At 49.8% G+C, this 13198-nt stretch overlaps 1 protein-coding gene across 3 annotated transcripts in view; it reads right to left on the minus strand.

Annotated features, from left to right (window-relative positions):
• Positions 1-13198, minus strand: part of LRRC59 (leucine rich repeat containing 59) — a 149765-nt gene that overhangs the window by 29811 nt on the left and 106756 nt on the right. For all 3 annotated transcript variants that reach the window (XM_086930819.1, XM_086930820.1, XM_086930822.1), the window contains exon 3: positions 9556-9615. In XM_086930819.1, coding sequence (XP_086786945.1) covers positions 9556-9615 — 60 coding nt within the window. The remainder of the gene's footprint in view (positions 1-9555; positions 9616-13198) is intronic.

The following is a 13198-nucleotide window of genomic DNA, read 5'->3' on the forward strand; positions in this document are numbered from 1 at the left end:
CTGGTATAGGGAAAAACTTTTAATCTGGTGGAAACTACTTTTGTTCCACTCTTAACGTCGCTCTTCTCACAAACGCTAGGCTTTGCTGGGCCACGACCTGTGTCGTGCCTGGTCTGCGGTGGTATCCATGCTTTGGAATTCCCTGCCATCGCTTCTTAGGACATGTGATTGATTACTACCTTCTCGGAAAGCACTGGACATCTGGCTGTAGTCAAACGAACGCTGCTCTCCGGCCTACTAAATATAGTACCGATTGGGGCTATATTGATTCCCGCTCTACTCTTTGCTTATTCAGGGACCACCGTCTCTCAAAATAAGTGCTCTCTGGCCTAGTGCATGTTATTTCTAATCCTTAAAAATAATGTAGAAGGACAGACACCTTCTAGGTAACAACCCGCCATACTATACACACACCTTTGAGGTAACCATGCGCTATACAGATACCTTCTAGGTAACCACGCACTATACAGACACCTTCTAGGTAACCATGCCCTATACAGACGCTCTCTGTATAGAGACCTTCTAGGTAACCACGCGCTATGCATGCACCTTCTAGGTAACCACGCGGTATACACACACCTTCTAGGTAACCACGCACTATACAGACACCTTCGAGGTAACCACCCACTATACAGACATCTTCTATACAGACACCTTCTAGGTAACCATGCACTATACAGACACCTTCGAGGTAACCGCCCGCCATACACACACCTTTTAAGTAACCACACACTATAACAACAACAAAATACATTTGTAAAGCGCGCTACATACCCGTGAGGGTCTCAAGGCGCTGGGGGGGAGGGGGCTGCTACTGATCGAAGAGCCAGGTCTTGAGAAGTCTCCTGAAGGCCAGCAGGTCCTGGGTCTGTCGTAGGTTGGTACGGAGAGTGTTCCAGCTCTTGGCGGCGAGGTAGGAGAAGGATCTGCCGCCGGCGGTGGTGGTTTTCCCGATGCGAGGAACTGTGGCGAGGGCGAGGTTGGCAGAGCGGAGGTTGCAGGTGGGGTGTGGAAGGTGAGTCGGTCGTTGAGGTATACTGGTCCGGCGTTGTGGAGGGCCTTATGTGCGTGGATGAGGAGTTTGAAGGTGATCCTCTTGTCGACGGGGAGCAAGTGCAGGTCTCTCAGGTGGGGTGTGATGTGATGTGGCTGCGTCGTGGTATGTCGAGGATCAGTCGTGCCATGGCGTTCTGGATGCGTTGTAGCCGCTTCAGGAGCTTGGTTGTTGTTCCTGCGTAGCGGGTGTTCCCGTAGTCCAGTCTGCTGGTGACGAGGGCATGGGTGACGGTCTTTCTAGTGTCGGAGGGGATCCAGTTGAAGATTCTGCGGAGCATTCAGAGGGTGTTGAAGCAGGACGCGGAGAATGCGTTGACTTGCTTGGTCATGGAGAGGGCGGAGTCTAGGATGATCCCCAGGTTGCGTGCGTAGTCTGAGGGTTCTAGGGGTGTTCCTAGCGATGTTGGGCACCAGGAGTGGTCCCAGGCTGAGGGGGTGAGCCGGGGATGAGGACCTCCGTCTTGTCTGAATACAACTGCAGTCTGATGTGCTCCATCCATTCGGCGACGTCTTCATTACTCTGTGGAGGTTGGCTTTGGCGGTGTGAGGGTCTTCGGTGAGGGATATGATCAGCTGGGTGTCGTTGGCATAGGAGATGATGTTGAGGTTATGTTGTCATGCGACGCGGGTGAGTGGTGCCATGTAGATGTTGAACAGCGTCTGGCTGAGGGAGGATCCCTGTGGGACGCCGCAGATGATCTAGGTGGTCTTGGAGCGAAAAGGTGGGGGACGGACGCTTTGGGTTCTGCCTGAGAGGTAGGATGTGGTCCAAGCCAGGGCCTTCTCTTGGATTCCAGCGTCATGGAGGCGCTCTGTTAGGGTGCAGTGGCAGACCGTGTCGAAGGACACCATCTGGACACCACCCTACCCTTGATAAACAGGTTAGCAGGACAGTTTCTACCTGCTGTGGTGCCCTAAGAATTTTAAGAAAAATCACCCATCATCTCCCCCTAGAAGCACGGAAACAGGTCGCGGTGGTTCTTATAGCCTCCCAGCTGGACTACTGCAATGCACTATATCTATGTATTAACAACGGCTTGGTCCAACGCCTTCAGATTGTGCAAAATGCAGCGGCCCCCTTTGTCGTAGATGCCCCGAAGCGTGCGTCAGGCTCTGCCATCAGGAGGAACTTGCACTGACTCCCCATTCAGGCCAGGATTCATTTCAAGGCCTTCTGCCTTACGCATCACGCCCTAAATGGGACTGGGCCAGAAGACATTCGTTCCCTCGTGTCCCCTTATGTCCCCGGCAGGGCTACTCGTTCTGCCAATAAAAATCTCCTGACTGTCCCCCAAGTCTTCAAGGCCAGATGGGGTGGAGGGGCCTTCCGTTCACTCGCACCCAAACTGTGGAACACGCTCCCCGATGACCTCAAGGGGCTTGCCATAACGCCCTTTTCCGCAAAGCACTCAAGACCTGACTCTTCAGAGAAGCCTACCTGTGATCTGCCCACCTCCTTCTCAAACAGTTGTACCATCTTCTAGCGCCTTGATGCCTACGGGTTTAGTTCCGCTCTACAAATCCTAATTCATTCATTCAAGGCTGCTGATAGGTCCAGAAGGATGAGGGCGGCTGTTTCTTCTTTGTCCATCAAGATCCTGATATCGTCGGTGGCGGCAATGAGGGAGGTCTCGTTGCTGCGGAAGCTGGAATGGGATGGGTCCAGGATGTTGTCTTCGAGGTAGCGGGTCAGCTGTCTGTTGACAATCTTCCCTGTGAACTACGCCGGGAAGGGGAGCAGGGAGATGGGCCGGAAGTTCTTGAGGTCCTTGGGGTCCGCCTTGGGTTTCTTCAGTAGGACGTTGATCTCGGCATGCTTCCAGCTCTCCGGGATGGTTGCTGTCTCGAAGGAGGAGTTGATTGTTTTTCGGAGATGGGTTGCGATGGCTGCGCTGGCTTCATTGAAAACGTGGTGAGGGCATGGGTCAGATGGGGATCCGGAGTGGATGGAGTTCATGGTCTTGATGGTGTCTTCGTCCCGGACGTTGGTTCAGGTGGTCAGGCGAATGATTCGGGTGGAGGTCGCAGGGGTGGTTGTCTCGACGGTGGATGTGGGGGTGTCGGAGTTGAAGCTGTTGTGGATGTCTGTTATCTTGCTGTGAAAGAAGGTGGCCAGTGAGTCGCATAGGTCCTGTGAAGGTGGGATGTCGTTGGTGTTGGAGCTAGGGTTGGAGAGTTCTTTCACGATGCTGAAGAGCTCTTAGGAGTTGTGTGCGTTGTTGTCTAGGCGGTCCTTGAAGGTGATCCTCTTGGCGGTCCTGATGAGTTGGTGGTATTTGCGCGTGGCGTTCTTGTGGGCTGCGTAGCTGCCTGGTGAACGGCCGCGGAGCCATTTCTTCTCCAGCTTCCGACAGGTGTGCTTGGAGGTCCGGAGGTCTTCGGTGAACCACGCGGCTTTCTTGTTGGTGTGATTGGTTGCGGAGGTCTTGAGTGGGGCAAGGGTGTCGGCGCAGTCGTTGATCCACTGTTTGAGGTTGGTGGCGGCGGGGTCGGCGGGTGGTATCAGGGCGAGGGTGGTTGTCAGTTGGTCCTTGGTGGCTTTGCCCCAGCAGCGGCGTGGCAATTGTTGGGTGCGGTGGTGTGTGGTGGGTTTCCTGAAGATGAAGTGGACGCATCTGTGGTCGGTCCAGTGAGGTTTGGTGGTGTGGTTGAAGGAGACGTGGGGACTTGCGGAGAAGATGAGGTCCAGTGTATATCCTGCGGTTTGGGTGGGTGTCGTCACAAGCTGTTTGAGTCCGAGGTTGACGAGGTTGTCGATCAGGGCGGTGGAGTTGGCGTCGTTGTTGTTCGAGGTGAAAGTTCAGGTCCCTGAGGAGGATGTAGTCCATGGAGGCGAGGGCGTGGGTGCTGATGAGGTCGGCGATGGCGTCGCTGAAATGTGGTCGGGTCCGGGTGGTCTGTAGACGAGTGTTCCTCTGAGGGTGGTGTTTGGGTCGGTGTGGATCTGGAAGTGCATGTGCTCGGCGGTGGTGAGGTTGTCTTCGGTGTTGGTCGAGATTGAGGGGTTCCTTGTGGATGATGGCGAGTCCCCCTCCCACTCCGTTGGTGCGGTCTCTGTGGGAGATATTGTAGCCCTCAGAGATGGCTATGGCGATGTCTGGTGCCAAGGTGGCGTTCAGCCAGGTCTCTGTCAGGATGGCGACGTCCGGGGTGGTTGAGTCTAGGAGGTTAAAGAGTTTGATGGCGTGCTTGTGGGCGGATCGGGTGTTGAGGAGGATGCATCGGAGGTGGTTGGGTTCTGTTGTTGATGGTTTAGCGGTCCGGATGCTGGTGAAGCTGCAGTTCCGGCAGGTGAAGGGCCCTTGGGTGTGCTTCGGGGTGGCCCGGTAGCAGGAGTGGTCACGTCAGGTGTTGAGTGCTTGGAGGGCACTGGAGTCGTAGTGCAGTCTGGTCTTGTGGTGGCTTCGGGGTCCAGGGGTTCTGGCGCTGGGCGTGGTCTGGGCGCGGACGGGCGCAGACAGGCTTGCCTTAGGCGCACCTTCGGGCGGAGGTCTCCATATGAGGCGGGGGAGGAGGCGCGGGCGGGAGCGGGGCGGCGAAGGGGCATGGCCACTGGGAAGCCGCAGGAGAAACCTGGTCACAGAAGGCAAGAGGAGGTGGGGTGGAGGGGGGGGGGCGGCCGTTCCAAAAATAAAGTTACAGAAAGGAAAAAACGTAAAAGGCAGAGGAACAACAGTAGGCTAAATTACAGGCTGAATAAAACAATGTCAAACAATGTACAACTACAAGCAGAGCGCTGGCGGGGCTTAGGGGGCACAAACCCTGTAGGGGGCACGAACCCTGCAGGAGGCAGCAGCAGGGGCGTGCGCGATCAGGAGGAGCAAGCGGCAAGGAGTGACTCGCCCTTGGGCTAGGTCGAGGTCACCATCTAGGTAACCAGGCACTATACAGACACCTTCGAGTTAACGACGCGCTACACAGACACCTTCTAGGTCATGTGTCCGCGGACCCCCAGGGGTCCGTGACACATTCCCAAGGGGTCCTCAGGCAGCAATTTTAAAAGCACAACAAAGTTCCTTGTAGAATTAGCAGTTTTCCAGCAACAATAAAAGTGTCAAGATAACGTCAGTGATTAATATACCTGCTGGAGAGAGATGAGAGTTTTGTCCAGTGGCAGCTTTGACTTATCCTAATGTAGCACAGAGGGTTAATATGCCTACTGCAAAGAACATGTACCATTTTTTTTTTAAAAACAGTGTTTTATGTGCATGGGTTAGTGGGTTACTGCTTTTGTCACAGAGATTCTTTTGTTGCTGTGCAGTTCATAAGTGACAATCGTAATCTAGCACAGTGACCTATTAACTGTCATCATAGAGGTGCTTGCAAACTGCATGATACAAGTTAGAAACATATGTTTTTTCTAAGTCTTTCATTATGCTGATGCTGCTAAAAAGGTTTATTTGGGTGGAAATACATCTTTATTATTAAAGTCAATGCTAACCACTGTGTTATGTTCTGAATCCTGAGTTTGTGCTGCACCAGACAAAGCACTCTTTAAAAATGCTTACCAGCATGAATGACATGTGAATCCTACACCTTGTAGTCACATTTGCCTTATGTAACATTTTCTATACACTGATTTGAAAGTATGAATCATTGTCTATATGGGGCAGATTTACAAAGAAAGTGACTCAGTGTGTGCCGCAAGCCATTTGGCTGCGCCGCACTGAGTCACTTTCAAAGCACAGGGATATGACCTATTTACAACATGTTGCATCTCTGTGCTTCCCCCTGTGCTGGTGCACTAACTGCTGCCATGCGCCTGCACAGGCACCCTTGCACCATGGTACAAGGATGCCTGCGTCGTGGGAAGATTGTTTGTATGCAGGAAGGGTTCCCTTCCTGCACATAAACAATTAGAAATGGCGTTTCCCAACTTCTAAGTGTGCTGCATTAGCACACATAGAACTTGCAAAACGTCATTATTTGACTGATTATTGTCTATGTACAGGAAGGTGTCCCGGCACATAAACAATCACCAGAGGTGATTTCCTTTTTCTATGCGTGCTGCAGAATACAACACTCCTAAAAAGAGGGAAAAAACGAGGAGAAATAAATACATTTCTACTTGTGCCGCCACTGGTGTGGAGTAGCATACAGACATTTCCAGATTTACGATTTCTAGTAAATCAGGAAATGTGTCTGGTTTCATGGGTGTTGCATGGAAACACCCACAGAACAACCACCACTGGGTCTGGGCTCCCAACAGCACAGCTTGCCACATGCTAGTAATGAACAAACAGAGGTGCACGTGCCGCTACTCACTTAACCTCGAATGTTTTTTTAAAACATCCGAATGAAAAGCTATGTTTTGTGTTTTTATTATCAATGTTTTCTTTAATACTCTTTTATTTGGTATTTTAATTTTCCAAATTTGCATTTGTTAAGACCTTATGTACACAACAAAAAAGAATCACAACATTCCTATTTACAATAACAGAAATACATTTCAAATATACAGTTCAAAAATCGTCATTCAAGCCATCAATCATCCCTCTCTCATACTATTACAAACAACACAAAATATGAAATTTAAATGAGTGCTGGAATAAAATTATTCACAACAAAGCCATCAACAATTGTTAAGTTCCAATTTGTGTAACCTTCCCCTGTTTTGGGCTTTTAAACAGTCTAAACAGTCTACGCATTTCGAACTCGCGTTATTTGGGAGTTCTCATCAGGACCATAGTCTCTCTCTCATCAGAGTACAGAGGAAGGTGAATTATTCCCGACGTGTACACAAATTTATTTACATTTGCCAGTGTCCTGCTTGCTCTTTCCACTGCCTGGCTCTCACCCCACTTGGAGGGGGGCTCAGGCGTCTGTGTATACACCTCGCGTGCCTCCGCCTTAAGGGGTCGGGGGTACGGTGCTTCAAAAGGTCTCCTTGTTAATCGAAAACGCCGCGTCTCAATCGCGCGGACTCCCGGGTCCGCAAAGGATCAAGGGAAAACATTCCAGGTTAAGTGAGTAGCGCCATGTGCACCTCTTTTGGTGGGAACACCCACAGCAACATCCATGGAACGCCCCTTTCACGCAAAGTGCTGTGTGCAAATGGGCCATATTTACAAGACCAGGAAAAGTCACACAGGGTGGCTTTTCCTGTCCTTGGAAATAGGGGGCACTAAAATGCGCCACAGGTGCGTCACTTTTTATGACATACCTGTGGCGCAAGGGGCTTGTAAATCTGCCCCTATATGTGTGCAATGTAAAGTGCTCTGACATCCTGCAATGGTATGAGAGATGCTATAAAACAAATTAAATACATGTGAAAGAGGGGCTGTGGAGAGATGAGAGGCACTGTTGGAGGATGATAATAAGGGAATCATTGAAGAACCCCAACAAACATGGTCATATTCTGGTGCATAGTAAGGTCATCATTTACTATTCTTTAAAAGCTGATACAATTAAATGTATAATGATAAATTTGTTGTAGAATGCACAATTGTTTCCTAAACTTTCTTGGGGGGAGAGCCTCCCAAAGCCCCCTTTATAGTGGTCAGGCTCACTCACTGCACTTGGTGTGCACTGTATGGGGACTGGTCTGAAAACATTTGCCAGGGCTGCTTTAGGTTTCTAGTCTTGCCCTGGCAGGAGCCTTGTACTGCAAAATAAAACAAACCATTTAAAAGTTAGTCACGGAAATGCAGCACCAACCTTCTTGTTTTTTGCAAATTCTTTCACTATAAAATACTGAAACTCTTAGTAATTAGAGTATTTGTTTTGAGTGCACACATGTTTATTGTTTTCGAATTACTGTTTTAATGTTTGAAATTTAAAATCATACAAATTTCTTGTGGGTCCCCGGCTTCCAGTGGTGACTCAATGGGGGTCCTCAGGAGCCAAAGGTTTGGGAACCACTGTTCTAGGTAATCACGTCCTATACAGATACCTTCTAGGTAACCACGCACTATACAGACACCTTCTAGGTAACCACGCCCTATACAGAAACCTTCTAGGTAACCACGCGCTATACAGACACCTTCTAGGTTACCAAACACTACACAGACACCTTCTAATTGTAGTCTCAGAGCGTTCCCTCTGAAGCCAGTTGGATTCTATATACAGGCAGACCAGGCCAGGCACTTCCTGGTTTTTCCCAGGACTCGGCAGTGATTCACGTACATTTGACTGTCACAGAAGGAAGAATAGACACTGGCCTTGACTATCTCCACAAACAATGCAGCAAGGTAGAGGTTAGAGAAAACTGAGGAACGGGTGCCCCCGAGGTATTGCCACAGTCTAGAGTTCAACTTTCTGATACAAACACACTTTTACTCGGTGCTAGTTTGTTAAAAAGAATCTGATCATGCGAAACCATACCAAGAGGTCCATTGGGGCCTGTCTCCCCCCAACCGACGGCATTATTACAAACAAAGGCAGTTTTGGTCAGCTGGAAAATCTGATTGATTTGTGATGGAGTGTAATGGTTGAAAGATTCTAGTATTTGATGGACAGTTTTTGGAGTATTTCAGCAAGGACTGAAAGGCATGCGATGGGCTTGTAATGACTGGGTTCTAAGGGCTGAAGCGCACCCCGTCCATCTCCGAGAGGGAAAGGCAGGTACCCGTGTCAGGAGGAGGTGTCGAGGAATTCCGCTACCAAGGAGGTGAACAGGAGTGCACACTCTTTATCCAACGGAGCGTCGACGGGCGTACATGTATGTGGGCTCAAGTTGAGTAAGAAGAGAGGAGGGGACTGGAAGGAGGGGCACACGATCCATCACAAAAAGGAAGAAACAATACATTTGTCCAGGGCTCCCCTTTTGCAGTCGTGACCTCCTTTATTTTATCAATAGTTTTCTAAATAAGGAAATCCTTAGGTATACCATAAAAAAACAGTAGAATGAAAGTATTTGTACGGAAAAATTGTTCGAGTAGCGGATTCACCTCATACTTTGCCCGAGATGTTCTCTGAGATGACCAATCAACAAGTCAGCTTTAGGTCAAACCAGATAGATGGAATCGTGCACTCTGTGAATACGATTTGTAAACAGACATCTAAAATTGACCACAAAAAATGAATATTGTATGCTTCTACCACCAATCTATTTCTGGTACAACTTGGATTTTACGGAACAAGAAAGAACCTAGGTTTTAGCCTAAACTCAATCTAACTGGAGCTACACATATGATTGATGTTAGGAGGCCTCCAGCCTCTCCTCCCTCCTCCTATTCCATCGTCTCCTCTTGCCTGATATCAGGACACGATCCTATGTTCCCCAACTTATTCCAGATTCCACATCCTACCTCAGCAATCCATTCAATCTCTACTGCCAGCTCTCACCCACAAACTGTCTGGGATCCTTTCCGCTAACCCTACCCCTGCTTTTCCTTCGGTCCCCCCTCCTATCAGCAAGGGTATTACATTCAGAGCCCATCCCAGGCCCCCTTATAATATCCTCCAATCTCCCGTTTTCCCTCCAGGATCCCTAGCCACTCACCACACCTGTACTACAGCCAGTTTCATGCCATTCTACACCAAGGGCACCCCTCTTACCGGAAGAGACGTCAGGTTGTTACAGGACAGGTCCAAGATGGTGGCCTTCGGGAGGGCGGCCTGCAAACAGAAAGTCAAGAGTCAAAAGTTTGGTACGGTGAGCTTTCAAAGCTAGAGTTAATCTGTATGGGGAATAGAAGAATATAATGAGGGTGCCAAGATGTCTGGATAAACATACAGTGAGTATGCACGCCCGCCCCAAGCACACTATTGTGTCATGAATGGGAATTAGATTAAAAACACATTCGTTTTCAGGAGTTGCCTGCAGTCATCACATCAGTCATTGAAAAAGTCACACCCTCCCATATTCCCATTTCTTTGTAACTAGAAGATAATCTGTAAGTCTGACAATCATCTGACTGTCATGAGAACATTATATCATTGTATTTTAACCGGGAGATTTGTCCAAAAAAAGTAACACCACCCACAAGCTTATATTTGAAATTAATTTGGACCAATAGCATATTGAGGATAATCAGTTTGGTTTAACATGGGCGTGTCTGGATGGCAGCGGTGTCTGGATCTTCAAGAAGTCACCAATAAGTGCCTTGTGTATACAAGAGCCCTGCAGCTCTGGCTCGGGCCACGAGATACATTTGCTGTAAGAATTTCTCAACAAGGGCAAAAAGCTCCAGAGCAAGAGCCTGGATTTGACTCCCTGTTTCATATGGCCTTGGCTTACTATTATCCGACTGAAGTCAGGAACACATTCTCGGGTTTGAGATCACGTGGGCTGTCACCGAATAGTCAAAGGTCATTAGCAGACTCCTCTAGCTGCGGTCTCTGCCCATGGCCGGGGATAGTACATGTGGTGTTCGATCCGTCGTGATAATCAATACCCTAACAGCCCCAGCAGCTGAGGAACGCCGCTGCTCCTAGGGCAAGTGTGATGGCGTGACTGCAGGTTTGAATGCCCTAGTAGACATTACCAGGTCTAGAGCCTGCAGCGCGCTGCTCTCACCAAACCCCAAACCCACTGGGGGGTGGGGGAAATTAGGACAAGGGACTAAACATTCTGGAAGAGTTGCTAGAAAATGAATACGATGAATGGGAGCTTGCCATTGTTGTGGCTAGACAGTGGATGGTTTAGAATGGTGACTAGGCAGTGGATGGTCTGGTGCGGCGGCTAAGCGGGGAATGGTCTGGGGTGGCAGCTAAGCCGTGGATGGTTTGGGACAGCGGCTAAGCAGGGGATGGTCTGGGGTGGCGGCTAAGCAGGGGATGGTCTGGGGTGGCGGCTAAGCAGGGAATGGTCTGGGGTGGTGGCTAAGCAGGGGATGGTCTGGGGTAGCGGCTAAGCAGGGGATGGTCTGGGGTGGCGGCTAAGCAGGGGATGGTCTGGGGTGGCGGCTAAGCAGGGGATGGTCTGGGGTAGCGGCTAAGCAGGGGATGGTCTGGGGTGGCGGCTAAGCAGGGGATGGTCTGGGGTGGCGGCTAAGCAGGGAATGGTCTGGGGTGGCGGCTAGGCAGTGGATTGTCTAGGGTGGCGGTTAGGCAGCGGATGGTCTGGGGTGGCGACTAGCCAGGAGATGGTCTGGGGTGGCGGACATTCAACGGATGGTCTGGGTCGGCGGCTAAACAACGGATGGTCTGGGGTGGCGGCAAGGCAGCGGATGGGTTGGGGTGGCGGCCAGGCAGCAGATGGTCTGAGGTGGCGGCTAAGCAGGAAATGGTCTGGGGACATGGCTAAGCAGGGGATGGTCTGGGGACATGGCTAAGCAGGGGATGGTCTGGGGACATGGCTAAGCAGGGGATGGTCTGGGGTCATGGCTAAGCAGGGGTTGGTCTAGGGTGGTGGCTTAGCAGTGGATGGTCTGGGGTGATGGCTAAGCAGTGGATGGTCTGGGGTGGTGGCTAAACAGGGGATTGTTTGGGGTGATGACTAAGCAGGGGATGGTCTGGGGTGGTGGCTGTTAAATTTGGGGGTCTCTAGTTGGCACAGGTAGGTACTTGTGACAAATAGGGACCCTTGCCTCTAGTCAGGGTAAGGGGGTACACTCTTAAAATAACCCCTGCTCAACCAGTGGTAGCTTGGCACGAGTAGACAGGCTTATCTCAGAGGCAGAGTGTAAAGCATTTGTGAACACATACAGTAATCAAGTGACAACACTACAGATGGACACAACATAAGTTGTATATTAAAAATAAGTATTCTTTATATAGATTTAACACAAGACCACAAACGACAAAAATCCACAATACTATATTTAAAATGGTAGATTTAGCTTAGTTCTCTTTAGATTTTAAAATGCGACACTTTGAGTCAATGTACCTTAAGATGCGTAACGCTTCCACAACGAAAGTGTTGCAGAGATGGTGATGCGGTAGTTCCTTACACGCAAAGGCGATGATGCGTTGAAGATCCAATGCAAAGAAACAAAGATGGCGTCATCTTCTTGATGCGGCACGCTCCTCCGATGTTGCGAGATGTCTTAACGTGACAGCTGCAGCGGTGACACCCTTATTCCGTGATGCGACAACATCGGCTTTGGCGGCCAAACTCTTCTCCGACGATGCGAGACGCTTCCGCTCGATGCTACAACTGCAGCGGTGACACCCTTGTTCAGTGATGCGACGACAGTAGCTGCAACGGCGGCACACTTCTGCGTGGATGGAAGGCGCTTCTGCTGTGCAATGCGACAGCTACACCCTTGCTCAGTGATGCGACGGCAGCGGCTGCGACACACTCCGATGTTGCGAGACGTTTCTTGTGATGCGGTGCAATGTGACAGCTACAGCAGCAACACCCTTGTTTAGTAATACGACGGCGACACGCTTCTTCGCGAGTCTCGCTTCCAGCTTCTTGCGACACACAGTCTCTCAGAATGCCCAAAACAGCTGCAAGCACTGCCAAAGAGTTCTTGGGGAGCTGGTGGTTGAAGTCTGTTGTCCCTGGGACTTCAGCAGGAGGCAAGCTCTTCTCTCAAGCCCTTGGAGATCCTTCACAAGTTGAATAAAGCACACAAAGGTAATTTTTCCTTCCTTTGGCAGACAGGCAACCAGTGCAGGCCAATATCCCAAGCAGCACTTCAGCTTAGGTATAGTCTCTCCTCAATTTCTTCCGGTTCCTCTCCTCAGCAAAGGTTTCTTCAAAGTGATGTAAAGTTCCTGGGTTTGGGTCCCAATATTTATACTACTTTTCTCTTTGTTCTCTGAAGGCAAAGAGGCCTTTGCCTAGTCCAAACTAGTTCTGGTCAGTCCTGGAGCACTCTGTTGATATGACTCCTTCTGTCCTTTCACAGTGCAGGGCAGAGACATCCGACGCACCAAAGGAGGTGGAGCCAGCATTGTGGCGGGAAGGCACAGTCCTATTCAGGTCCCATGTGCAACGCAACCCTCCCATCTAGATGCAGATCTCTCTATTCACCACTAGGCTGACCCACCCTGTCTCCTGGAATCCCCCAGCACCTGTCACTCAAACTCCAGACAAGGAATACTCAACCTAGCAGAGGCAGGCTTGGATAGTTAGACAAGAAAATAAATACTTTCTAAAAGTGGCATTTTCAAACACTGAATGTTAAAAACCAACTTCATCAAAATATGTATTTTATCATTCTGAGTTCAGGCATACTAAACTCCAATTTCTACCTAGTTCCCTGAGTCAGTTAGGATCATAAGATGTAGTAATCTAACTGTCCATTCT

The sequence above is a fragment of the Lissotriton vulgaris genome, chromosome 7, assembly GCF_964263255.1.
Source record: "Lissotriton vulgaris chromosome 7, aLisVul1.2, whole genome shotgun sequence".
NCBI lineage: Eukaryota > Metazoa > Chordata > Amphibia > Caudata > Salamandridae > Lissotriton > Lissotriton vulgaris.